Below are 26,067 nucleotides of genomic sequence, written 5' to 3'. Positions count from 1 at the left end.
CTCTACTCTAACGACGATTCGTATTGTGTTCTTAGGTCCTGTTTCTACTCTTCGACCAGCTGTACGCGCATCTCCATCTCTGACTCGTTCCGGTTCGGTCGGTCCACCCTCAGGAGTACCGGTACTTCGACCGTCGATGTCTGTGGCATTCGACAAAACAGTACCTCGCGACTCTCTCAGACTTCGTTCATATACTCAAACGTTTGTCGGGGATGAAATTCCATCACTCTCTGGAGACCTCTCAATACCGTCAGACGATAAAAGGCGCAAGTCTGTTGGGGGAGGCGAGGGCTACACTATATCGAAGATTGTACGGAGGATGAGCCCTGTAGCAGCTGTAGCGCATCTGGATGTACATGACTTGGTCTCTGCCTGCGACGGCAGTTCCGATGCCCTTTTGAAGCGTTCTGACACACTCAGCCATCATGGTAGAGGCACTGAGGATGAAGTCACTAGTGTTTGCTCGGATGGTAGATCAAGACGCCATGCTGCTACTGTGGTCTGGTTGGGGATACTCATTGATGGTATACCGGAGTCGTTGGTTATTGGTATACTAGTGTCGACGAGTCCACTGAGTAGTGTCATAACTTTTGTCTTTGGTGTGTTTATGGCCAACCTACCCGAGGCCATGAGTTCCTCAGCGACCATGCTTGAGCACGGTGTGTCACGTATTAGAGTGTTCTTAATGTGGTCCTCTATTGTCATTATAACAGCTTTGGGTGCGGCTCTTGGGAGTCTTATATTCCCACCCATTTCTGCAGATGAGACTACTCTAGCTCGGGAGGTTATGATTGCCATGATTGAAGGATGTGGTGGAGGTGCTATGCTTGCTATGATTGCCGAGACAGCTCTACCCGAAGCTAGTCATGCAAGCAGTGTTACGGGTTTAGTGGGGACGAGTGCGGTAGCTGGTTTTCTCAGCACGCTCTTCGTTAAGTCCCTCGCGTGATACCAATGTTGGACTTTCCATCTCCATGATCATCCCTACTGTTCGTCGCTGTGAGCGTGGCAAGGTGTCGCGTTGATGAGTTCAGCTACGCGAGCTGCGATCATTTGCCTGTCAGTGCCCACTCTCCACAGGCAGGTTTTTTTTCTGGGAGTCTGCCGGTTTTCTTAACATTCTTCCTGCAGTGTAGGACCCAACCTATACTAGGGACGGCTATGTGTCGACTCCCCACTCCAAGTGCTTCCCTGAGGGTCTTGTGTTCTTCACGCGCGCAATATCGTGACAACGTGCACGATCAGCCCCGTTCATTGCACCCTTTCCCATGTGGCATTAATTGCTAAGTCCTTTCGGCGATTACGCCTACATTTTTCTGTGTAGCCTCTCAATTCCCATCCTCTGGTGCCCAACTCACACAACCTATTTGAGATCTCATCATCAGAGGGCGGAGGGGTTGAGTTGCCACCAGTTATTCCGGGGTTTGGGTCAGCCGACGCTACATTCCCATTTTCTCCGAGTAGGGAAGTAAATTAATGATGATCGGGGCTCTGGAGGTACGGAGGTAAACATTGGTTGTCAAACTGGTTTGATCACTCTGGTCTCTCTAAACGCTTGATGGATGAGTCAGAATAATTTAGCACGCACACACATGTGAATGCCAGTCTACTGAACTGTTCCCCGTGACACTACTACGACGGCGTGCGCGAGTAATGATCGCGCTATTCATGCAAGATGCACGATAGTGACATATCTCAATAATAAGGCGATGCTACCGCTGATGTAGCATCGCTGCTGATACTGGATCATTGTTTCACTTCTATCTCTCAACCCATCTATTTGGAGAGGGTCAGAGAAGAGGGTTGGTCAGTGAAGATGCGGTGAACTCTTTGCAACATCCCCTGAGGTCCATACAATGTTGTGTCATCGGGATAGGTTTTCTCCCAGGGTTAACAGCACGAGACCATTCTGCGTCGGAGATTAAAATGCAGTACCCAACAGCAGGCTTGGAGAGTAGTTGATGGATAATCCTTTGGCAGGAACTTCTCAGGACTACTGCGGCATAATCCTCATAGCAGTGATCGCCTGGTATCACAATAGGTGGCGTTCACATATCGCGGATGAGACGGCTCTCCAGCGGGATGCCTTGAGACAGTCCGTATCGCTTCGGCGATCCTATTCATCGTCGAGTCAGGGAGAGGATCACTACACTGAATAGAGTTTCTAACGGAGTAGTACCCGGTTGGGAAGAGGTGACATAGTGCCTAATACATCACGCTAGCGGTGGCCACTCTGGACGGATGATTGTTGGTAGTACGAGTCCATGGTATGATTGAGCTTGTGAGCTACCAAATAATCACTGTTGTACTCGCCACGGGCGTTCTGTTGTTGTGTTGATCAACCGTATGGTACTCGCTTTGTGGGGCTTCATCACACTAAATTTTGGGGAGTGTTCCACTCTTGTCTTTTTGTTCATTCTTGGTAACTGCTAACCGTCACATTGTCCTTCCCAGTGTTTAGTACATGACGTACAGTACCTCTCCGGGGGCTAGCGGCCTACCACAACAACAGCAGGATGACCAGCGGCGCCATCAGAAGGTCTGTAGCAAGAATTGTGGTACTTATGCTCCCAGCAACACGACGTCGCCACCCGCAACAGATGGTTGCTGTATACCTCAATGGCTTGGGCATCCTCGAAGGTTGAAGTCTTACGCAGTCTTCGAGCCCTTCCCTGAGATGGAATACCGGAAAGTACAGAAGTTGGCTTCGGCTATTCATGGCAAAGTGTATTTGTATGAGCACATCCCCACAGGCAAGGCAGTAGTGGTTAAAAAGATGCCCAATGTGAACGTGATACAGTTCGACCCGAGGATGCTCGAAGATGCTATGACTGAGATAGGCGTGTCGAGGTATTTAGCTACTAGCACGTCGGGCGAATTCATTGCAAGGGCGTTTGGTATATATCAGGATGAAGAGTTCACTTATTTCATGTCGGAGTACTCATCCGGAGGGGAGTTATTCGATCATGTGGTTAACGCTAAGCAGTTCTCGGAGCCTGTCGCCAAGAAGTATACTTGGCAGGTATTACGGGCGGTTAAGTCACTGCATTGTAATGGTATCGTTCATAGAGATATATCCCTTGAGAATACATTGTTGCATGATGATGGCTCGGTGAGGGTGATAGATTTCGGTCAAGCAGTGTTGTTGAACAATCCTGAAGGTCCTACACCGAACACTCCTCTGTTGCATTCGGGTAGGGCCGGTAAGGCATATTATCGGGCACCCGAGATGTATCATGGTCATTACTTGGGAGCACCAGCTGATCTCTTTGCTGCGGGAGTCATGCTCTTCATTATGACAGTCGGTACGCCTCCGTGGAATCAGGCCAGTGTTGCTGATGCTCGCTTTCGCTACGTGGCTAAATTTGGTGTGGTGAAGTTACTCACGAGTTGGCAGAAGGCGCAGCTCATGTCTCCAGAGCTACTAGATCTACTGGGAGGGCTTATGTGTGTAGATCCTGAGAAAAGGATGACGGTCGACGAGGCTCTCGATCATCCATGGTTCGACGATTGCGATTGTGAGGAGCAGCCTCTGATTGTACACAGTCCTCGAAGTTTAACCCCGCCATAATAGTAATGATAATGCTCTTGGTAATCATTTATGATAAGTACTACTACTATCGCTAAGTTGTCATCAGTACTGTTGCTGGTAGACAACATGTATTAAAAGTTCCTGCTTCGCTCCATTCGTGAGTTTACAGCTCGACTGCAGCTGCAGTTGATACAACAGCTAATCAGATTGCTTCCCTATAAGGCCTATAATCATTGCTTTGTTAATATTTCTATCGATCAGAGTTCGAGTTGGCTAGTGAGTACTGAGGAGTGTCTGTGACCAATACCACTTCAGTTTATATAGTGGGCACTGATTATGGGACGAGGAAAGTCTGACAGTGAGAGTATCATCCCTCGATTTAGGGAAAGGGTCTCACAATGAGGTGAACGCGAGGATGAAACCTGTGTACAAGTTGAACAAACCACTTGGGTCATGGTGCTACAAGTGGTACTCCACGGTACTTATAGACATCCAGACTTTCACATCGATTCTCACATCTCGCCCGATATTGTGAAGTTAATCGATATCGAAAGGTCCCGGGATCCACACCGACTCTTTCGAATGTGTCGTTCGTTGTACATCCCTCCCGATCTATTCCAAAGGTGGCCACTTCAAGTTTATATATTGCCGTACTTCAGATGATTTTCCGATATTTTTCTATACCCGTTCCGCATTTTTCCATTTTAATTTCATCCTTTTCCGAATCGATTTCGGAGACGGATGAATCAACATACTTGGTATAAACGAAACGACTGGTGATGCTCCCATTGAATACGAGGCCAGTTGTGCCACATGTGACAGTAATGAGTAACATTGTGAACAGTAATCACTCGACTACGCACCTAGTTGAATATCCTCCATTCGCGAGACTCGGCCGCAGAACCTCCGCGAGTGAGCTGTAGCTCGGACGACATCCTGCTGTGTGGCCAAGGTGAAGGACTCTTGGGCCCAATGCTCCAATGAAATTTCGACTATGTCGAATCTGAGTCACATTCACGACAACCTCCTTCATAGATAAACTCCTCGCCGCATCCACCTAGTGACTTCGCCAACTGGTGAGTGTCACACACACCTTCTAACACTCGTAAGCTATGATGCAGTGGAATGGTGGTCGAGGTGTGGTTGCATTCAGTGACCGTTTCGGGCGAGCTCAGGCTAGGATGCGCTGGGCGAACGAATTTGTTAGTCTTGGATATCATCTACATCACTCCAACATCCATGGCTCGAATCGTGGTGTCTAACATTCCCTCCAATCTCCGAGAAAGAGAGCTCGATGACATATGTAGGATGTCCTCTCAGCTGTATCCAGACACAGGGTGGTTCTGCTCAGTTTACAAGTTCGGTAGAATAGAGTCTATTGAGATCCGCGGTGCCAGGATAAACGAGAGTTCTCGGAGGCGCACAGCGTAGGTTTGCCTCACCACACTGCACTCAGTATCACTTTCAGATACGCCTACGTCCAATTCCGGGACTGGCAGGATGCTGCCGATGCTGCCAAGGTAGATTAGGCTCTTGAGGGAGTGTATGTTGCCTCTCCTGTTATCTACAGTCGCGTAACGGTTATGAGATCGATGGCCAACCCATCACCGTCGAAGTAGACTCCGACTCTCGTGACGACTCCCGGGGGCCTTATGCAAAAGGAAAGGGGAAGGGAGGCAGGTCGGACGGCTCCTCCTGATCGTCGATATGTCGAGACATGGTACTCTTGCAGGTACGACGACTACGGTGGTGGATATGGCAAGGGCGGCAGTGGATCTCCATTGGGGTAGGTGGTACAACCCGCCGCTGCAGTTGCATTGATCAAACCATTGTAGGTTCTATGACTCGATGGGTATGTCTGAGAATTACTACCGTGTGGTCGTAACAAACCTCCCTCGAGGGGCATCTTGGCAAGATCTTAAGGATAGAATGCGTGATGCTGGTGAATGCCGGTATGATGAGCAGTTGTCATTACCTCGACCATCTACTGGTTGCTGTTGACTTCAGATTCACTGAAGTCACTCGTGATGGAGTCGGTGTAGCTGGCTTCGCTGGCCAATCTGATGTCGAGCGCGCTGTCCGCACCCTCGATGATACCGAGATGAAGAGTCATTTTGTAAGGCTTACGTATAGGGCTTATTGGAGAGGATAATGTGATAAAGTCGTCGCCAACTCCTGTGTTGTGATGATGCTGATGGCTGGGATGATTGAATAAGGGATAACCATCGGAATAGCAATGATGGAAGAGCATGTTACTGAGGATGCTGATGTTAATCATTAGTTCGGATAAGGATCGTATAAGGACTTCATCCGGATGGTACTACCAAACGGATGCGTCTTAGATCATATCAATCGTTCTAATATCTTCGTGCAGGGATAGTATTGAGCTCAGTGCTGACTGAAAGTGCATGAGACTCCCATACATTCTCTCGTGCTCAGGGTGACACGTCTATTATTCGAGTAGAAGAGTTCAATGAAGAGAAACACGGAGAGACGCTTGGTCATATTGGAAAGGGTAAAGGCAAGGGCAAGGGAAAGGGGTGAGTAGTGTCACTTTGTGGCATACATGGTGGAGTGATCTCTATGTGTAGGTATGGTTGGGGTGGTGGTAAAGGAGGAGGTTGGGGCGGTAAGGGTGCTGGATACTCTAGTTGGGGTAGTGGCAAGGGAGGCTATGGCGACTGGGGTGCCAGCTCGCCACCATCTAGAGGCTCCTACGATGATCCCTACAGTGGCGGCCGCTCACCACGTGGACGTGATTCGAGGCGTAGATCTCCCAGCTATGGCGAGTACCATACTAAGGAAAGCCGCAGTCGCTCTCGTGGTCGGGGCGGCGAGAGAGGCAGTCCACGGTGAGCTATCCTACAGCCCTGCAGGTGTTGGTGCTACTACTTGCCGCTCAGTTACGATTAATAAGTTCTTGTTGAAGCTGTGAGATCATTGGGTGGAGTGACACAAATCGCAGTTGACTTAGACAGGAGTTCATCTGTTGGGTTTAGTGGTTAATCAATCACACCGTAGGCGTCTACCACTCCAACCATGGTGGGATTGAGGACTGCAGAGGAATCGCCGGGAGTGGCCGATGATCCCCATATGCTCCGTATAGCTGTGATCGATCTTGAGAACGAGGTGCTCCAGGCATCGTCGACGTCAGCATCTGTTGCTGTGGATCGGCAAGACATAGATAGATGGGTATATGAGATAGGTCTTCATCAGTGTAGAACACTTTGTTAGGGATCATTGCTTAGTCAGTACTCTGAGTCTTTGACAACTGCACTGACCGAGGGCTCAATGCCTTCGTATGATGTCAAGATTACTAAGCAGAGGTGAGGAGCAGGTGAGATCGATGGGTGCTGGTACTACCCACAGGTTGAACACTATCACTACTCTCCTCGAGGCATTACAGTTAGCCAATCGACGGCGGCGGCATGGGAAGAAGTTTAGCTTTCGTCAAAAGCCAATACCGGACGATCAATGGGATGCCTGTCATAGTGTCGAGTCGGCGGCCATAAATCGGCCCAACACAGGGCCTGTATCTCTGCACTCGTCTGCTAATGTGAGTTCTCAATCCAGTGAGGAACCCTTACCTACTTTTGAATCAGATTATCGCCTCTCGTGAGGGTGATAGCTTTGATATTGAGGTCAGCAGTAGTTCTGAGGTCTACACCTTGGAAGAACTCACCAACTGTACAGTGCGCTTCAGCGGCCAGTCGTCTGGGAATCTACCGGCAGCTATATACATCCATGGAGTGCGCAAGAGTTTGGTATCGGTGACTTCTGGTGAGTTTACATCCTCCTTGTCCCCGGTAGTGCTGTTCTGCTGTCAGAGGGCATCTCTCCCGATACCCCTGTCGGTCCAGTACTCCTCTGCTACGACTGTCGTGATTCCATCATACAGCTATCAGGGTGTGTAGCTCGGCAACTTAGGATCCATACTAGCCATGGGATGCTCATCTACGCCAACGCTACTGCCACACCCATCATTGAGGACTGTAGTACTCTTATGTTTTGGTTACTCCCTTTATTTTCGCTATTGTCCAGGTACCAGGATAGCGATTGGGCGAAGCTTCGATGTCCCTCAGTCTCCTGTCACCGTAGCCGACTTCTCTTATCTCCAAGCAGATGGGGTGTCCCCTAACTGGAGGCCAATACCAGATCAGAGCTATACCCGTCGGGGCGAATGGGATGGTCACACTCCTCCACCCGAGCTGATTGGCCTCTTTGTATGACATGTTTCCTGCGCTAGGAGATTTGCGACTATCAATTCGATCCATCTACTGTAGTAGACTCATCACTATGGACAAACTGCTCTTCACCGCTGCGGCCCTGGCCACTGCTGATGCCAGTATGATCACACTGAAGTCGCCTTACGAGAGTGTGGCAGCTCGCCATAAGTATAGTTGCCTTTTCCTTTCACGTATCCATCTTTACTGGCAGAGCTCGAATTGAGTACAAGCAGTCGGCTGTCGTAGCCAATCAGACTTCTGGGATAAGACTGGCGGTTACCAGCGGAAGGTATATCTGGATGATCGGCTGTTGTACTGTGTTATGCTACTTCAGCTACTACGGCCCAATACTTATTGGTAAGGAGGGAGAAGAACAGGTCTTCGACGTTGTATTCGATACTGGATCGACTAACCTATGGGTGCCCGATGCTACATGTGATACTACAGCTTGTACAAAACATGCGGTAGTGGCAAGCTGCTTGGATCTGGCATTCGGGAATACTCAGTTTTAGGCATATAAGGGAGGTGGCGACTCGGACGGTGAACTTGAGGTAGTATCATCTGTACGTGCTATGTGGACCGTATGGTTGTACAGTTCAGGATCAAGTACAGTACAGGGAGTGTCCAGATAAAACCACAGCGAAACAGAGTGAAGGTAGGTGAAGTGAGTCGCGGTTTGACAGCTTGACATACCTCTTCTCTCAGATAGGAAACTTCTCGACTCCAGTAAGCAGATGTTCGTATCCTTCCCATCTAGGAGTAATTCACTTCTGTTTCAGCATCAATCATTTGGTACGGCTGTGTACGAGTCGGCATTCCCTTTCGAGGCCTATCCTTTCGATGGTGTATGCGGGTAGTGGAGAAAATGAGAAACCACAATGACCATCATCTTCCAACAGGCTTTCCTGGACCCGTCCAGATGGGCTACTCAACCTCGACGGCCCGACACTTATGGAGAACATCCCTCAACTCGGGCTCTTCACATTCTATCACAGCAAGGATCCTGCATTGCCAGGCGCTCTCTACTTGGGAGGTACCTCCCACTGTCACAGCCTGTCTCTGACTCTAAGATTGCAGGTACCGGTCCCCCAGCAGACAGGATAGCCCCCGGTGCCCGTATTAGCTGGTTCCCTCTGGTATCGGCCAGTCATTGGGACTTGGGTGGTATTGACGTCGCCGTTAACGGTACAAGACTGGGGTTGTGTAGCAGAGATGACGGCCAACCCTGCCATGTACTGGTTGATACAGGTAGCCTCGTACCGTCCGGTGAGCGGGCGTGTATGGATCAACGTACGGTAGGCACGTCCGACGTCAGCTTCCCGAGGGATGTATTCGACGTCATTGTTAAAGCGCTGAACGTGAAGAGTGATTGCTCCAACTATGACGACTTGCCTGTTATGACATACATTCTTAAAGGGGAGGACGAGGACGGCAACGCCACTGAGGTGCTGGCTTATTGGATGGCTACTCGATGATCACGATGATTCATAGCAGGTTGAGGTGGACCTCAGCCCAGCTGAGTATGCTTTAAGATTCGATGGTTACTGTGATTTCGACATATCTGCGAGGGATGTCCATTCCAGTAGAGGTGATTGTCTCTTCATTTGAGACGTTGCTCTTGATTGATGTGCCAGGTCTCTTATGGATTTTGGGTTCCCCTTTCCTCCGCGCATACATCACTACATTCGACAGGGGTAAGGAGGACGTATCATACCTACCTACGGGTGCATGTTGTTAGATAACCATCGCATCGGCATCCTCAGAAGCCAGCATGATCATTCGGAATCAGTGGTATCCGGTACCAGCTACTAACGTCGCTCTCCTCGAGCCAAGTTACTTCTTCATCATCATGCATGCAGGAGTGTTGTTACTAGGGATCGCAATAGCGGTCTAGAGAGACCTTTATTCATCCCATGACCTCGTTACTTCCACGTGTGGCTTCATCATCTCCTTTTAGTGTGGTGTTGTAACTTGCTGTTGATACATCTTGGCATGGAAAGGCGACCAGAGTAGCAGTCGTACGCTCATACCGCAACATGGCTGTCAAGTGATCCCAGCCAACCCCAAGCTCCTCGATCACGTAGAGTTGCTCACAAATTAACCTGTGAGCTCCTGTCAATACGCAGACTTTGTAGGCAAGTCATCATCTGGTCGCAGTGAAGTCCCATCTCGCCTTTGAGTCTATCAGACATTATCGGTCACTCGTGTCTCAGGGAGGCTAGTTATTCCCCCTTTCACAAACCGCACAGTTCTTACGAATCGACAGACACGTGATCGTTGTCGAGAAGGACACCATACTCCAAATAGCTCTCCTCGGCACGCGTTTAGAATGATCTCCACCATATCTCTGAGGATTCCTAGTCAAGACGAGCGTCAGGTGGCCTCAGCAATCCCCGCGGTATTCACATATGTCTAGCTTGCAAGCGAGGTGTCTCTGGGTTGAGAATGCCTATGCTGTCAACGACTGGATTTCTTGTCTGATGTTAATCTCATTTCCAGAAACCTCGTTAATCCTCTCGAATCGTCCTGACTAAATGGAAAGCCCATTAGCGTTTTCCTGATGTAGGCACGGTCGTGGTGTTCGAGTTGGGAAGACTACGGGAATAAATTACTCCCAGCCCACTCAATAGAACGGCTCCCCACATAACATACACGGTAGTTCGCTCTAACAGTGGAGGCGACCATACGCACTATGCAACAATATTGAACAATTGGGTGCTCCCATGGTTATAGTTGCAATAGGCTTAAGTTATTCATGCCAAACGACTTGAACTCAAAAGGCATTGCATTAGAGACTCACACTATCACACTAAGACTGATACAAAGCATAAAGATTATTGTTACAGGGCAGATACACCCAAATAATAGCCCAACGCACATGCGGGAAGTGTGCTGCCAAAAGCGAAATAGTTTAAAAATGGACGTCATCTCAGGCATAGGCCGAACGATGCATTCCAATATCGACGGAAAGGCATGGATATTGATCATCATTGTCTTCACGTCGTTAAAGTTACAAGTATCATAAGGGAACCGCATAGTGCAGGTAGCCAATATTTAACGCACTCTCGGGGGTGGGACCCAACCAAGGCCGAGCTGAGGATGGGCTCCCAGCATCGTTAGCTCTGGCTCTATATTGAAACCCATCACCCACACATTTTCATCACCAATACTCTGATATGCAGGGGAGGTGGTGTTCTTACTGCCTGTCGGGTCTACATTACGTATAGTCTCTTCTCTGCCCTGAATGTGGGCGAAATAGATCTCAGCGCATCGTTTAGAACCAGGAGAGAACCTCTGCCACGGACGATTGCGCATCGATGCAACAAATGCGCAAAGGCATTCATGTGATGTAAAGTTTACAAATGCGTAGCCACGGTTGCTAATCTGAATAGTCTAGTAATTCAACAAAACTGAACACACCGAGCATCTAATCTCACTTTGGCCGTGTCAACGGGGAGATAGAGGAGATCATATCCACCGTCCTTCATCATAGGACACGCTGCCTCAAGCTCGTCACGTAGCATAGCGACAGTATAACTACAAGAAGCACCTCATGAACACCGATGAGGCTGACAGCCTACGTCCGTGGAATTCGCTTGATCATGACAGTCGTTTTCCCCTCGCCTGAGTTGGACACGTCCTTACCCCGGTTCAAAGGTCGATTGAGAGGGCCTTCATCCAGCTGGAGTCGACCCACATGGGCAGTCAAGGGCATGACCAGTTCAGGATGAGAGGAGAATATCTCCCATAGGCAACTCCCATGATTGCCAACATCGTAAGGCGAGCCACTCGATAGCATAGAGAGATTCGGGGAACTTTGGCACCTGCACTAAAGTCATTCGACCGAATCATTTTCCCGCCAGTATCGAATTGGGAATGCTCAACACAAAATACGATGGAAGGAAAAGGAACATTACATCGTGTTCCACAACATCTACAGCAAGACAACAGACTATCTAATATGACAATTCACTGTTAAATGAGATTTAGAAGGTTATATTGTCATTACTACGGAGTTGATGATGATACTGACTATTCCAAGTTCGGCACTCGAGACTTAGTTACCACGACAAAGGTGTTCAAGTAGTACATGGCAAGATCTAACCTTCCCGCGAAACCAGCCGAAGACCGACCCCATTAGGTTCGCCGTGTTGCACCTCAAACCGTTTAGCAGTCAGCACAATACTGCTATTGCAGGGAGAACTACAGGGTGATGCAAGAAGGGCCTATCCCTCGTAATTCCTCGGCACATGTGAGTTTCATACTAGCTCAGGTACCATTTTAAGCCCTCAGTTTGGGAGGTTTTTTTTGTGGAAACAGAGTTATACACGTTTGACATGGTAGATTATACGAGTCACAAGTGAAACGTTCATCAACCTTAACCAATCAAACAAATAAACAGAGCCCGCAGGAAGACGGGCGGAACAATGGTACGTAGTATTAGTTATACTACAGTGCGAAGGTTAAGGAATTCACCATCAACTACGATGCCGCTCACCATCAACTACGATGCCGCCCACCTCAGTTTGGAAGGTGAGTGTAAAGTTCGAGCAGTGCTTCCTCATCCCTAGGACTACTCAAATCTCGGGATGACAAAATTGAAGAATATCAAGATTCCAAGTGTTCAACTTCGATCATTCCGTCGCCACCATCAAACACAACACATCGAAAGATGTCATCGTCAGACTTTGCACATCTACCAGGCCCCTTAACCAGTGGTATACACACTGTCGCTGATACTCTAGGCTTCCCTGCCGATCAGATAGTTCTATTGGGGTGTTTACTACTCAGTATCGGGATATCGTTTTGGTTCCGTACCCTTACGACAGGCACCACTAGGCTCTACACCAGTCTTATCCTTGGTATTGGGCTTACATATGTACTGCAGGGTCCATGGAACACCGCTGTTGTAGTGATGGTAAGTATCGTTAACTACGTATTGGTGGTTCTATTCCCTCGTAAACCATCGATAGTGGCCGTAAACAGTATGTCTATACTAAGTGCCTTCCACATCTGGAGGATGAGGGTTGACTACTTAGGATGGAAATTGGATGTGACATTACCATTAATGATATTCACTGCCAAGTACGTTACCTTCGCCTATGACTGTTATGATGGTTGTTTATTGAAGGAGGGTAAACCATTGTCAAGCAAGAAACATGAGGTAGAGTATCGTATGAACAACTGCCTACAGGATGTACCCGACATTCTCTCGTATCTGTCCTATATATTCGGCTTTTTCGGTGCTCTCACTGGACCAGTTTTCTTCTGTAGAGAGTATCTCGATTGGGTATATCTACGTGGATGCTTCTCCAACCTTGATCGTATCAATACCGTACGTCCCACTATGAAGGCATTGGTAAAGTGTGCGGGGTGTGGTATAGTAATGCTCTTCGCCAATACCTTCCTCCCAGTATCAGGGATTACATCCTCATGGTTTAATGCTCTGCCGTTCCCAATACGTGTGCCTCTATTATGTATCACCGTTAGTTGGTATCGATCTAGGTTCTTCTTCTGTTGGTATTTATGTGAAGCGGTAGGTGATGCTTGTGGATTCGGCCTCTCTGATGCTAAAACGGAAACATTCAAGCGTGCGGAAAATGGCGATGTGCTCCATGTGGAGTTCGCCTTAAATGCGCCTGAAGCTCTCAATAATTGGAATACTAGAGTGGCTGAGTGGTTAAAATACTACATCTACCAACGAGTCACTAAGCCCTCCTTCATCACGTTTATGAGCACCAAGAGCTATGCTACTCTCATCACTAGATCTATTAGTGCGTTCTGGCATGGCTTCTATCCAGGATACTATCTCTTCTTCCTATGTAATAAGAGCGGGACAACGATATCATATCATCGTGAATTTCAGGTACCATCCTTGAGTCTACTGCTGATAGTATCGGCCGTCATTATCTCGGCCCGATGTTTTACGGGGATAATGCACCCTACGCTAAGTACTACCCATTCTATGCCTTCTTTGCTTGGGCGCAGACATTCTTCTCGCTGAACTACTACGGTACAGGGCAAGTGATGCTAGAGTACGGCGTGACGATGGAAGTTTGGAGGTCTGTCTACTTTGTTGGGCATATATGGCACATTGCGGTCATCGTTTTGCTCCCTATGTTGGTTCCGAAAAAGAAGAAGATAAACGGCGAAGAGATGAAGGAACGAGTGAAAGCTGAGTAATTGATAGTAAACCTTGGTTTCAGCTGATTCGTATTGAGTTGTAGTCACTGAACACAAGGCCGGTCAGATTATACTACTTATCACATCTACATGAACTAATGATGACTAGTGAATCGTTACAAAAACGGTCATCATTTCTCTGCAAATCTATACATAGCATAATTGTAATCACGAGCTTCCTGGGATGCTCGCCGTCCATGTAATTTCTGTACAACTGTATCCATAGTGCTGGATCGACCACCTCTCTTGTTCTGAGTATTCCTATCAACTTCATGTTCTGCAAGGTCCATCTAAGATAACACTATTCAGAGCAACCTTCCCTAGTAATATGTTCACCCCTAGTGACTTCTTGATAGCTATTGAGCGATCTAGGAGGTGGGTGTACTGACGATCATACATCCGCCGACGCTCTCGTGAATAGCACATGTCAGCCAATCTCCTACAATCATCAGCCATACTCTGCAAATGCTACTCATGCCCACATGTAATGGCGTTTTTCCTCATCGAGATTGGTAAGATACTCTCTTCTACTCTCCTCGCTCATAGTGGCTACAGATCGGACCTCCCACCTATGCAATAGTTGTGAGCACCTATCGAAGCGGATACAATTACTACTTAGTAACAGCAGTTGTTATTTTCCTATCTCTGGATTGAATACACTTCCCGAATAGTTGTGCCAATGCTTGACAGGTCATGAGCCCTCTGATAGTAGCGACAGATCCCTGACCACCATATGAGCAGTACTACTTCCTCGGGCCCATCGCCCTGTATTCAACACATTGTTCTAGAGTAGCAGCTGGACCCGTACAATCACTTATACCATCTACCACTGACACTGAATAATAGCAGACTGAATGCAAGGATTGAAGGAAGGATAGTAGTCGTACTAGGCATGTGACGTGGTATCTCTGGTAGTGTATATCGTTCCTTGTAGTGGAGGAATAGGTTAACACTAGGAAGGTCACTGAGGCATATATTCTCATAACTCCATTATACAAGGCCTTACTCTCGCCAGAAGCTGTTCTTACATGTCCTATCCACTCCGTCCATACATAGACTCCTAACAATAATACCGGTCCTACAACTATCATCACAGTACTATAACACAACCCCAACTTCCACTCAGCAGAAACATGTTTTGTAATTCCATATTTGAATATATGGCTCCTCACATCATCACTGTCGAGATCCTTATTCATAGCATCAAGTCGACGAGTAAAGGTCTGTATTATTAGTAGCATCCCTGCCTGGTCCTGATGGACCTACCATTTTCCTATCTACTATAGTGCATGTGTCTTCACCTACCCTCAACGCATAATCCCCAAGCGCTATACTTCTTTCAGCATTGCTTTGACACCTGTGCAACGCGCGCAGTATGAATATGAAAAAGTGAAATAAAACGCGCTTCGCTCCGTTGTCCGTTAGGATTTTCGTTTAGAGACGTGGATTGTACCTCCCTGCCCCTGGCAGTATTTGTTAAGAACCGTCGGCAATGTCCTGTTGTTACGGTATGGATAAGAAGATCAAAGATTTGAATACCAAACTTTATGAAGTTGGCCCTGTTAAACAAGCTTCGGATTTATCGGGTTTGGCGCCAGTACTAATACCTCTGGTCTATCCTCCCCTGTTACCCCTCTTGTCTCAGGTAGGGGTATGCTCCCTCCTGGCTGGAGTCTTCATTGCCTCTATATGTCTACTCACTGGATTTGCGGTCAACACCGTGTGTAATCTGGTCGGATTTTGTTACCCCGTCTATAAGAGCTATGAGATCGTCGAGGCGGCCAACCCCACTAATGAGCAGACTAAGGTAGGATGTGCCGTTGAGGGTATGTTATCCTCCATCAGGCTATACTCACCTATTGGACCGTCTTTGGCGGCTTCATGTTGATAGAGGCAATCGTCGATAACCTATTCTTCTGGGTGCCCCTGTATTACTTCCTTAGAGTTGGCTTTCAGGTAAGAGTAGTAGTCTATTACAGAACACTCTATGCATCTTATCCTCCTTCTAGGTCTACCTTTTCTACCCCGACTTCCGTGGATCTGCCAAGCTATACTCTCTCGTTTGCAAGCGCACATTGAATCAGGTCGCGAAGCTCACCCCTCTGATCACTGCCGCGCCTAAAGTACGTCGTAAGTTCTACCTCCCTTGTAGTCCTCATTTTTAGGCGACGCCGGCTACTGAGAAGCGGTCTGATTGATGTGGTGTGGATACGTGGGCTCTCATGCAAATAGGTGTCGTTAGCCTATAGTGGCATCATTCATAATACTCTTATCGCTGACGTTACATGACTATTACTACTGCTGGAAATACACATTTGAAACCATGCTACTACTAATACTGCTAATAACTAATCATCGTAAATCATCATATCCTATTACAACTGCTGCTGCTGCTGATTTAAGCATATTCATCGGCTGTTGAGTACTGTGTAGTAGGGGTTACCAAACATTCGGGGTAGTTTTGTTCTCACACTCATTAATGACTATCAGTGAGCAAGGGAGGCAAGGCCTAAGAAGAACACATAGTTTGGTATAAGCTGATGCCTCGTTATTATTCAGTCTAGTAACAAGACGTAGTATCTAGCTGTACAGCCTGGCCTCGTGTTCCTCCTGCAGCTCAGGACTTCCTATCCAGTATATTCATAATGAAAATAGACATCATCATCATCATCACCGACGTGATAGATGCAATAGCCTCCTTTGTTAGGCTCCCCTTATGTATCAGCGATCGGTCGTGTTTCCATGTGTGTGTCGGCTCCAGTTAGACGTTGTAGTTGATGTGTTTGATCACAGATCGTAACCATTCTCAGTTATCTGCTGTACATGCCTAGTACCACTACTACCTTTCTTACCTCCCAGACTGATGGAGCCGATCACCCGGTCATACGACTCAATGCTTATATATCATCGTAGGATGCATACCTTCTGTAGGTGCAGGACTATCTTACTTGATACTCAGGCATTCAGATGAGGCACACAACGGTCTCACTGTCAGAGGTTCAAGTAGTGATACACGATTGAAGAAGAGGTGTTATCTGCATTTTGCTACTACTACTAGGATGTTATCATAGTCCTATGTAGGTCCAGTCCCATACACCGGAATACGTTCAATCCCTTCTCGACAATGAAGGCTAGCTCAATGTTCACAGCAGGATCGAGAGCAGCTGTGGGATACCGATGTACCATTATCTTTGGTGCTCACTATCATGCCTCCCTCAGCGTGCGACTGCCTCATAGCATCACCCAATGCTGCCACCTTATATGATGATACTCGGACGGCGAGTGACGAACATCCACTAGAGAGGACATCGCCTCTACCATCAGGGGAGGATAGAGCCACTATTGCTGTTACTGATACACGTACTGATTAGGTGTACTGTGCTGAGCCTGTCTTTGTGAAGTTGTGACTAGGTGCCCCCAACCCTGGTGAGGTACCACCACCGTTACTACGACGGCTCAGAGTGCTTACGAGGCATCATCCACGTGGTATCCTCGGATTCGACGGACCTTCCTTCGATGACACGGTATTCTACTCTCAACCAAGGGCTCATATACTGGAAGTGGGGCCTCTTCTATCGGGGGGAGGGGCTCGTATTATCTATCGTTGTGGTTCTAACCTCAGATGGCTGCACAAAAGGACGCCCATGATAGGACAAGACTCAGCTCGCTCACTTCACAGTGGGAGGTAAAGGAGGTTGGTCTATGCATGGGATATGGACTGTGTTGATACAGAGTGCCTCGGCAGTGAGAAAACCCGAGCATGTGTATACTCCTATGGAGCCTTTAGAGGCCCCAGAGGGATGGAGGGGGCCTCGGGGGTGGGATATACCAATGCAGACTAGACATGTGGATCCTATAGAGCATCCTCAACGGTAGAGAACATGCTATGCAGTGGTATTGTTGCATATGATAGTATGGTAGATTCTATAAGACCAAGGAACGCATTTGGCCGACATTCGTCCCTACATGGGATATCCAGAGAGCGAGGGCTTTGAGGAAAGTCGAGACTCGATCGAGGAGTAGGTTCCAGCTGCCGCTGGAGTATCACATGTAGCATCTTCCAGGTGTGGATGTGTTGGGTCGGAGCGTGGCGGCCTCGGTATGGCGAGATGAGAGTGATCGTTCTGGTTTATCACCGCCCCCTCAAAACTATCCATGTTGTGTGTCAAATCGTTCTACTAGGTGTCCTGTCTGATAACGAGGGCGTTGAGTTCAGTCTCAGGCTGTGGTTGTATTGCTTATCTATTCTGGTAGTAGTAAAGGCTTCTTCTTTTCGTCCCAATCTTCCTTATATGATCATCCCTATTCGGTGTTTCACTTGCGGCAAGGTAGGAGGTGCCTCCCCAGCGGTAACCACCAGTAGTAGTATGCTTGTCAGGTCATTGGTAATAAGTGGGATACATACCTGAACCTACTACAGGAGGGCAAGTCAGAGGGACAGGCTCTTACTGAGCTAGGTATGGAGAGGTAGTGGTAGTATTATCATTCAACCGTGTTAGGTATGTAACCCTCAGCGTTGTTGCCAGGTATTGTTGTCGACGTATGCTGCTTACTCATGTAGACTTGATCGAGAAGTTATTGAACTATAACATTCTCGAGAAGAGGCAGTGATGAGATAAGTCTGCCAGTGCTGACCTTCGCCGCCTTTTATTACTGGTATAGTGATGAGGGTCGAGGGAGAGTCAAACGTTATATTTCTTCTCCCAGTGACACATGCTTGAGTTAAAGTCAGTTAGGTGGACTATAATGGGACTGATCATTGCTGTTACATAGTGTGATGCCTTCATCTGCATCAGCATTACCACCATCTACCACACATCTACCCTCAGAGGTGTCAGGAGATGATACTCTCGGCCATAGGACTCGGCTAGGTGTGAACACTGCTATTGGTGGGCCAATGCGTAGCCCCATGCATGGTAGTAAATGCCTACAGCCGCAGTAATGTATAGACATTGGATAGGTGATAGGATGGGGGGTGATGATGATGATGAGGGTTCTCGTGTGTGGGTATCTGAGCAACTTCCTACCATCCAGGAGGGTAGAGTGTCGTCGATGAGCTTGCCAGTCTCACAATCGAGCTGTACGTCGCATCACAGCAACCAGGGCTCCCTCCAGCCACAACAACAGCAGTCACATCTAGTAGCACTACGGATGATGATGATGGAGTGGTGGAGGTGCGTTGCTCAGGTAACACGAGGTTCAGTCGCCTCAGTGGTGTCAGCCTTGAGACGAGGCTCTAATAACTTCTTTGCTGAGCATGCATCACATGGCAGTGATGGCAGTGAATGGGAGAATGCTCTATCGGCCGTGGCTAGAAGGAGGGCCTCTTTGAATCTGCCAGTACAGCTATCAGATCATCATCAACAACAACCTTCGACGGGTAATGCGGGTAGTAGGGACTAGGTAGGATGCGTATGATCAGGCGGGTACGATGGTGTTGATACGGCCCAGGCAAAGGATGTGGGCCATCGACCCTCCCTCTCTGCTACTGCTACCACACCGCTCATGCATGAGGACCCTACAGCGGTGCAACAACAAGCTGAGGGCGGACACGATGAGCACCGTTGTATCGATGGAGGGACACACAGCTTTGTGAAGTACGTAGGAGCAGTTGGAACAACTTCCTTCGGGTTTTACTCTGTTGTAGGTATAACTTGGATACGCAGGAGTGGGTGATGATCGACCCTCGTGCACCGCCAGAGGTCACACCCTATGATGCTAAAGAGAAGAGGGATCATAGAAAAGAATGGGAGGTAGGGTCTCTTAACATCAGCGAATGATGGACCTTACTCAACCACAGAGACTGGATGCCGACACTCTAAGCCATCTGTTGTCCGAGGGCAAGCTGATGCCCAAACAGCCAGGGAAGAGTGCTTACCGCAAGCTATGGCTCGTCATCATTCTCACCAGCGTTCTTAGTGATGATATTATAGGAACTATTCAGAGCCATCAATATCATTTCTAGGTACGCTCCTCTCAGCTATAATAGATGCAGCTGTGAAAGTGTTAGTGTCATCGAAGGTAGTAGTAGTCTTGGTATCGGACTGTATCATCATCATCATCATCATCAGTAGTAGGACTAATAGCGTCGTCTTCATTATTGTAGGATGGGCTATCTCAATGGTTGAGTGTTGTCGTCGATGTCCTCTTTGTTCTATCTGCCCGTATACTTATGATAGCCCAGCCCTTGGCAGAAGGGAGTGGTATCCCTGAATTGAAGTGTGAACTGGGCGGGGCCAGCCATCTACTAGGGTAAGAACATCATTATCATTATCATCATCATTATCATCATTATCATCATTATCATTATCATTATCATCATCATCATCATCATCATCATCATCACTGCGTCCCCTAGTCTCCCTCTGTAGTTTCTTCCGTCCTAGCGTATTATTAGCCAAGTCGATGGGCCTGATTCTTTCCATATCTGGAGGCCTACCAGCAGGAGCTGAGGGCCCTATGGTGCACATAGCTGCTTGCATTGGCTCATCTTTGTTGAGGCTGCCCTTCTTTGCTACTGTACGGCAAATACCCAATGTAAGGCGAGTAGTAGTGGGAGGGCGATGATGATAGGCCTTATCGTATCATCATTCAGACCCGGCGACAAGTCCTATCAGCAGCTGTTGCCACCGGTGTTGCCGCTATATTCCGGGCTCCTATTGGTGGTGTGCTTTTCGCCTTGGAGGTCACATCCAACCACTTCTTCATCAACACGTAATTCCAAGTCGATATAGAGTGGTACTCGTCACTTGCCGCCCTTGTACAGGTATTGGATGTCCCTGGTAGCATCGGTTATTGGATCATTTGTGTTCGTATGTGTGAAGACCTCCCCCCTGCTTGGTCTACGGCCCTTCATGTTTAGTGATCTCAACTTCTCTAACTATGAGTCCCCACTTCGTGTGATTCACTCTCGTATACCTCTATCGCATCATACTCATCTTCCATCCTCAGGTCATAGGCTTCGCTGCCTATGGGGTCCTCCTAGGTCTGCTTGGTGGTTACTTTATCCGAGCCTTTGCACATACAGGCCGCCTTCTGGCAGATCTCCAGACATTCTGGGCGAGGCACTTCGGCCGAAAGCATGTAGTATCCACTGCGAATTCTCTTGAATAGACATGTTGTGGTGATCATCAGCGTTATCATGTTGCGTCGTCGGGCAGAGGGTTGAGGCAGGCTCGAAGGGCTCCTCTCGACCGTCAATGGGTGGAGGACAGTGCTGCTGCTGCTCCTAATACTACTACAGGAGATCGACGCGGGAGTAGTAGGGTAACTACTATAACGATGATCATGTTATCCGTATACAGGTCTCTTCGCCCCCAATGGCGATCCTAGTTTCATAAGGCCTGATGCAGTAAGTGTGTATCGTAGACGGGAGTCGACAGCACCATGGAGTGATGGAGTCTATGATCGCTACGAGTCACCACCATCACCAACATCACGGTTACCATCACTCGGACAAGACATACGTAATAGAAGGGTATACTAGATGGTAGTATTGACATCCTGAGTAGGTCATCGGCTGATACGGGGATGGCATAGGATCAGAACTCCCAGACAGAGCTGTATGTTCCTATTCCTTATTGTATTCACCCTCGTCAATTCTATAATATCTCGAGCATTACCACCCCTAGGACATTCCTACTTACAGCCACAAGTAGGCGTCATCTCACCCACGTTGATGATACCGTTCATTATGTCAGTTCTTGGCTTCTGTACTTGGCTCTGGGGATTATGAGTACCCTCTCTATCAATGGCTCTTATGTTTACTATTCAAAGTAGTCCCTTCATGCGCTGCCTTGAACACTACTAAAACCACCTCCAATCATCAGTTACCTATTACGCTTATAGTATTCAATCTACCCTTACCAGCAGGTCTTGTTATACCATCATATGTATTGGGCTCCTTGATAGGCCGTCTCACGTATGAGCTCATGCCCTCTAATACCCCCAACGATCAATATGTAATCATCAACCACTTACTTACGTTATGTCTGCTTCCGAGGTCAATCCTTCCTCCATGGGACTTGTCGGCACAGTGGCCTTCGCAGCAGCTGTAACACAGAGCTTTTCCTTGCTGGTGGCTATATATGAGGTTGCACCAAGTATGATGGTTTAGGGTGCTCAGTTAAAGGCGATGTATAGTGTGTAGGTCTTGGTACTGGTGGGATGCTCTTGCCACTATGCGTTGCAACAGTCGCTGGCGTCCTAGTATCTGGACAGATCTCGCCAAGCATATTCGATGTAATACTGCTACGGAAGAATCTCCCAGGTCGTCCAGCACTGATCAATCAACGGAGGTAAAGTGAACATCGTCGTTGGAAAGATCAACTCCTTGAGCAGAGGGATGCTACCTGTATGTGCAGTGATGACTCCTTCTAAGGAGATCCCTAAGATACAGGATGAAGCATGGAAGCATCCAGAGAGCATAGATCCAGATGTAGCAGTAGTAGATTCTACATTCCTATCCCCTCAATGCATGTCATTACCAGACTTACCTTGACTGTCACCTCCCTAAGATCCCTGTGCTCTTGTCAACCGAGAGTGGTCGTTCTATACTAGTTGCAGCGGCTCCTGTTGACCAGTAGTCTCATCTACCCACGGCTTCATGTATCTATAATTCTATCAGATTATTGGAACATTGTGGCGAGATGTCTTCCAATGAGTCAGCTGATGCATTATGTGATATGTTACCATGGTTGGATGTTTCCCCTATGACGTGCTCACCAGATGCCAGTGTATTACAAATCTATGGTAGAATGGAGTATAACTCGGAACAGGTAGAATAGACCAGGCTTATAATCGCCTTCTCATGACATTAACTTCAGATTTGTTTCGTAACTTTCCGAGGTGAACTTCTTGGTGCAGTGACGGCCGAAGACCTGTTGTACAGGTGATCAGTGACTGCTTAGGGCTGTTGTTCTTGTATGGTTGTTGTTCTCAGACATCCCGTTGTACCTATCCCTATATCACCTCCATCCCATGATAGTGGGGACTGGAGGATTACCAACAGGACGGATGAGCGTCATTTACCGACTAGTATTGATAATACGCTGTAAAACGGCTTCTATGTACTCGCTGTATTTCTGAAACATTATTTCGGAATATATTTTTGAATCATGTGATGTACTTTGCCTATATACTACAGATGTTGAATGGTTATTAGTTCGAAGGTTATTAGTTTATAACTGGACAATGTGTCGCCTCGACTATCATAACACGTCGATACAATGGTATAATATTCTTCAATTTTGAACACTTTGCAATAGTGAATATTACGGTACTATCAACCAAATACATTTTCCTGGGAAACAAGGCTCAGTGAACGTTAACGTAAGCAATTGTCAACAGTGGTACCTTCCAAAGCAATTGTTATCCACTAGGCTGATATTTCAGGAGACAGTTTATGGAATAGTAGCCGAGGTAGGAGTGCATCGCTCCTTGTACAACGACAGTGGCTTATGGTCCTACACGAATGGAATTAATCTTCGAGAAGGAAGAAGTTGCCCTCAGCCTTTTGCTCCTTATCCTTCACAGAATCAGACTTATTAATTCTAGGCCTGTAGTTGGTAGGGTCACGACGGAAGGTGATCTCCAAGGATTTCAGGAACTTGTTCATACCTGATAACGCCATCATCACTACCACTCGAGACAACAGTGTCGTCTATTACCTGTGACCAGAGTCTCAGGTGAGGAAGCCGTACACTCTATACCAGGAGTACCATCATAGACTACGACACGATCAGCGAGATATGTTGCCATGATGAAATCATGTTCCACAACGAAGGCAGTCTTCTTAGCATGAAGAATGTATCGTTTGATGACTCTAGCAGCCACAACACGCTGTTCAACATCAAGATAGGCACTAGGCTCATCGATAAGGTACACATCAGCGGGTTTACCCAATGCCAGCACAATAGCAACACGTTGAAGCTCACCACCTAAGAGGATATACGCCGAAGTCAAGGTAAGCCTGATAGTTCTACCTGATAAGTTCTGCACATTCTGATCGAGGAGTTGATCAATAAGCATTGGACGAGTGACGTCAGATACGAATTGAGGATGTAGGAACTGCGAGCGGATCTTGGCATGAAGTAGATCTCTAACCTGAACGGCAAGTGAATGGCGGGTCGCTAGGTTAAGCCTGCCACCATACTGAGCCATCGAATCTAGCATGGATTGTTTGAGGCTTGTAGGAAACGTTCATACGAGGAACCTCAGTATCGTCCTCATCAGGCTTCAGGAGACCAGCGAGCATACGAATAAAGGTCGTCTTCCCTGAAGGTATATACTAAGTGACCATGAGAGGTAATAGGTATTACCTGTTCCGTTCTGTCCTAGCATGACGATGATCTCGGAGCTAGAGAAGTTGCCCGGTTCGATGTGAAGTTTAAAGGTGCCCATAGTCTTGGTCATAGCCGGATAGTCTTGACTGTACATTCTCTTGCTATCATCAAGATCAGTGTTCTCTGATACCTTACAATAGCACATTGATATGAATGATGGTGGTATCCATGGACTATCTTACCCTGAAGTTTAAAGCGACCTCACGGAAACGAAGGTTCTCGGTGGGGATGAAACCGTCAAGGAATATATTAAGTCCTTCACGAACGGAGAAGGGCATGGTAACGACGCCATATGCAGTAGGAGTGCCCTATAGAAGGACGCTAGTGTTGACGAGTTAGGATGGTCAGTGTTGCTACTGCTTACCCATAGACAGCAAACATAATCAGACAGGTAATCCAAGACTGATAGATCGTGCTCAACCACGATGATGTAGTTATCGGAGGTCTGCAGGTCACGAATAACCTAACGAGGATACACGCAGTGAGTGCAATACTCCTGTTATGATTCGTAGTACATGAGCAGCCTCTAAACGCTGCCTGACGTCAAGGTAAGAGCTAGGTTCATCAAACATATATACTGATGCATTCAACTCGCATACTACTGCGATGGCAAAACGCTGCAGCTCTCCGCCTAAGACGACAAGCAATTGTGAAGGATGATGGTACTACCCGATACTCACCGGACAGATCCTTGATCTCACGATCGACCAGATGCTCGAGATCCAAGCGCTTTAACAATTGAGGTACTACATGTCGTTCATCCTTCCGAGCAAGGGTCTCACCTACCTGAGGGGTTGAGTAAAGAGAGGGATGTATGCTGCTGAGCATACCTTGCCGCGAACAGCCTTGGGAATGTTATCGACGTACTGAGGCTTGATGGTTGCCTTTAATTTATCCTCTAGGATCTTCACGAAGTAGTTTTGCAGATCAGAACCCCGGAAGTATCTTTCCAAGACAGTCCGGCAGATGGGATGGTTATGGTAGTGGATGTATTACTGGAGTATCTCACTCCAATCCGGGGGGTTATCGAACCGACCAAGATTAGGCTTCAGTTTGCCAGATAAGATCTTCAATGCAGTAGATTTACCAATACCTGATAAATGTTACTACGACGTGATGGTGATGTTGGTATAGGATACTACCATTGGTTCCGACTAGGCCGAGGACTTGGCCAGGACGAGGCATGGGTAGTCTGTGCAACTTGAAGGTATTAGGACCATATCTAGACACAACTCTACTAACGATGATGGTTGGTGATACTACTACTACCTATGAGTAGTCTGGCCACTGAGGTCCTTGGGTAGATTGATAATGGTAATAGCATCGAAGGGGCACTTCTTGACGCATATACCACAACCAATACAGAGGGTCTCCGAGATCCATGAGACCTTGGAATGTCTATCGACCTCCACACAGAACTTACCAGTACGGTTCACTGGACAGTACCTTAACCATCAACAAATGCACCACCCGCGGTAAACTGTTATTGAGCATCCCTTCCAACTCGATCGACCACATGCGGTTGGCATGACCCCAGACTTACTTTTTGCATTCAAGTTGACATTTCTTAGGTTTGCACCTATCCTCACTGACAATAGCGATACGCAGACGCTGCTCCTCTCCTGATCCACTTCCCTTCTTGTCCTTCTTATCCTTCTTACCCATAACGACAAGTGCCACTGTTGTAACCTCTACTGCTGCTGCCACAGAGGGATCAACGCGCACGCCATTCTAATAGATTTACTTCGCTGCTTTCGTCCGTGTTTTTTATCAGCATGGGAGT

General features: G+C 47.6%; 12 protein-coding genes across 12 annotated transcripts; 10 read left to right on the top strand and 2 right to left on the bottom strand.

The window, feature by feature from the left end:
- Window positions 1-607: 607 nt before the first annotated feature.
- Window positions 608-949, top strand: Pmar_PMAR005124 (hypothetical protein; the record flags this gene model as incomplete). Its single annotated transcript, XM_002786377.1, has 2 exons — window positions 608-668; window positions 762-949. 2 exons carry the CDS (start codon window positions 608-610, stop codon window positions 947-949), a joined length of 249 nt encoding a protein of 82 aa, XP_002786423.1.
- Window positions 950-2,464: 1,515 nt separating this feature from the next.
- Window positions 2,465-3,571, top strand: Pmar_PMAR005123 (calcium/calmodulin-dependent protein kinase 2, putative; the record flags this gene model as incomplete). The annotated part of the gene is made up of 1 exon (XM_002786376.1): window positions 2,465-3,571. One exon carries the CDS (start codon window positions 2,465-2,467, stop codon window positions 3,569-3,571), a length of 1,107 nt encoding a protein of 368 aa, XP_002786422.1.
- A 1,200-nt stretch (window positions 3,572-4,771) lies between these two features.
- Window positions 4,772-6,510, top strand: Pmar_PMAR005122 (Serine-arginine protein, putative; the record flags this gene model as incomplete). Its single annotated transcript, XM_002786375.1, has 10 exons — window positions 4,772-4,835; window positions 4,884-4,959; window positions 5,001-5,052; window positions 5,103-5,212; window positions 5,265-5,318; window positions 5,368-5,484; window positions 5,540-5,648; window positions 5,972-6,072; window positions 6,124-6,384; window positions 6,436-6,510. The coding sequence occupies 10 exons, from the start codon at window positions 4,772-4,774 to the stop codon at window positions 6,443-6,445; spliced, it is 954 nt and encodes a 317-aa protein (XP_002786421.1). The 3' UTR covers window positions 6,446-6,510.
- Window positions 6,511-6,571: 61 nt separating this feature from the next.
- On the top strand, window positions 6,572-7,761 carry Pmar_PMAR005121 (hypothetical protein; the record flags this gene model as incomplete). Its single annotated transcript, XM_002786374.1, has 6 exons — window positions 6,572-6,661; window positions 6,767-6,858; window positions 6,902-7,088; window positions 7,135-7,312; window positions 7,360-7,524; window positions 7,574-7,761. The coding sequence occupies 6 exons, from the start codon at window positions 6,572-6,574 to the stop codon at window positions 7,759-7,761; spliced, it is 900 nt and encodes a 299-aa protein (XP_002786420.1).
- A 67-nt stretch (window positions 7,762-7,828) lies between these two features.
- Pmar_PMAR005120 (toxomepsin 2, putative) lies at window positions 7,829-9,652 on the top strand (the record flags this gene model as incomplete). Its single annotated transcript, XM_002786373.1, has 12 exons — window positions 7,829-7,926; window positions 7,970-8,047; window positions 8,093-8,222; window positions 8,271-8,309; window positions 8,359-8,413; window positions 8,464-8,611; window positions 8,658-8,803; window positions 8,854-9,006; window positions 9,058-9,203; window positions 9,253-9,346; window positions 9,393-9,463; window positions 9,497-9,652. 12 exons carry the CDS (start codon window positions 7,829-7,831, stop codon window positions 9,650-9,652), a joined length of 1,314 nt encoding a protein of 437 aa, XP_002786419.1.
- A 1,160-nt stretch (window positions 9,653-10,812) lies between these two features.
- Pmar_PMAR005119 (conserved hypothetical protein) lies at window positions 10,813-11,473 on the bottom strand (the record flags this gene model as incomplete). Its single annotated transcript, XM_002786372.1, has 3 exons — window positions 10,813-11,142; window positions 11,196-11,295; window positions 11,340-11,473. The coding sequence occupies 3 exons, from the start codon at window positions 11,471-11,473 to the stop codon at window positions 10,813-10,815; spliced, it is 564 nt and encodes a 187-aa protein (XP_002786418.1).
- A 943-nt stretch (window positions 11,474-12,416) lies between these two features.
- Pmar_PMAR005118 (Membrane bound O-acyltransferase domain-containing protein, putative) lies at window positions 12,417-13,941 on the top strand (the record flags this gene model as incomplete). Its single annotated transcript, XM_002786371.1, has 2 exons — window positions 12,417-13,580; window positions 13,625-13,941. The coding sequence occupies exons 1-2, from the start codon at window positions 12,431-12,433 to the stop codon at window positions 13,939-13,941; spliced, it is 1,467 nt and encodes a 488-aa protein (XP_002786417.1). The 5' UTR covers window positions 12,417-12,430.
- A 1,492-nt stretch (window positions 13,942-15,433) lies between these two features.
- Pmar_PMAR005117 (Receptor expression-enhancing protein, putative) lies at window positions 15,434-16,139 on the top strand (the record flags this gene model as incomplete). The annotated part of the gene is made up of 5 exons (XM_002786370.1): window positions 15,434-15,538; window positions 15,587-15,748; window positions 15,787-15,897; window positions 15,951-16,064; window positions 16,107-16,139. The coding sequence occupies 5 exons, from the start codon at window positions 15,434-15,436 to the stop codon at window positions 16,137-16,139; spliced, it is 525 nt and encodes a 174-aa protein (XP_002786416.1).
- A 2,094-nt stretch (window positions 16,140-18,233) lies between these two features.
- Window positions 18,234-18,552, top strand: Pmar_PMAR005116 (DNA-directed RNA polymerase subunit N, putative; the record flags this gene model as incomplete). The annotated part of the gene is made up of 3 exons (XM_002786369.1): window positions 18,234-18,269; window positions 18,320-18,408; window positions 18,468-18,552. The coding sequence occupies 3 exons, from the start codon at window positions 18,234-18,236 to the stop codon at window positions 18,550-18,552; spliced, it is 210 nt and encodes a 69-aa protein (XP_002786415.1).
- Window positions 18,553-18,713: 161 nt separating this feature from the next.
- On the top strand, window positions 18,714-21,054 carry Pmar_PMAR005115 (chloride channel, putative; the record flags this gene model as incomplete). Its single annotated transcript, XM_002786368.1, has 12 exons — window positions 18,714-18,857; window positions 18,902-19,080; window positions 19,129-19,321; window positions 19,364-19,538; window positions 19,589-19,694; window positions 19,742-19,859; window positions 19,907-19,962; window positions 20,048-20,193; window positions 20,313-20,478; window positions 20,537-20,655; window positions 20,708-20,840; window positions 20,893-21,054. The coding sequence occupies exons 1-12, from the start codon at window positions 18,719-18,721 to the stop codon at window positions 21,052-21,054; spliced, it is 1,692 nt and encodes a 563-aa protein (XP_002786414.1). The 5' UTR covers window positions 18,714-18,718.
- An 874-nt stretch (window positions 21,055-21,928) lies between these two features.
- On the top strand, window positions 21,929-23,051 carry Pmar_PMAR005114 (hypothetical protein; the record flags this gene model as incomplete). The annotated part of the gene is made up of 7 exons (XM_002786367.1): window positions 21,929-22,043; window positions 22,091-22,238; window positions 22,282-22,378; window positions 22,431-22,522; window positions 22,568-22,718; window positions 22,767-22,831; window positions 22,883-23,051. The coding sequence occupies 7 exons, from the start codon at window positions 21,929-21,931 to the stop codon at window positions 22,995-22,997; spliced, it is 783 nt and encodes a 260-aa protein (XP_002786413.1). The 3' UTR covers window positions 22,998-23,051.
- Window positions 23,052-23,272: 221 nt separating this feature from the next.
- On the bottom strand, window positions 23,273-25,949 carry Pmar_PMAR005113 (68 kDa protein, putative; the record flags this gene model as incomplete). The annotated part of the gene is made up of 14 exons (XM_002786366.1): window positions 23,273-23,559; window positions 23,610-23,879; window positions 23,925-24,045; window positions 24,095-24,216; window positions 24,261-24,414; window positions 24,467-24,592; window positions 24,649-24,747; window positions 24,800-24,915; window positions 24,965-25,070; window positions 25,115-25,229; window positions 25,281-25,377; window positions 25,427-25,506; window positions 25,554-25,730; window positions 25,828-25,949. The coding sequence occupies 14 exons, from the start codon at window positions 25,947-25,949 to the stop codon at window positions 23,420-23,422; spliced, it is 1,845 nt and encodes a 614-aa protein (XP_002786412.1). The 3' UTR covers window positions 23,273-23,419.
- Window positions 25,950-26,067: the final 118 nt, after the last annotated feature.

Source organism: Perkinsus marinus (genome assembly GCF_000006405.1).
Source record: "Perkinsus marinus ATCC 50983 genomic scaffold scf_1104296931384, whole genome shotgun sequence".
NCBI lineage: Eukaryota > Perkinsozoa > Perkinsida > Perkinsidae > Perkinsus > Perkinsus marinus.
The sequence above is the reverse complement of the archived record's forward strand: the minus strand, read 5'-3'. Positions and strand labels throughout refer to the sequence as shown.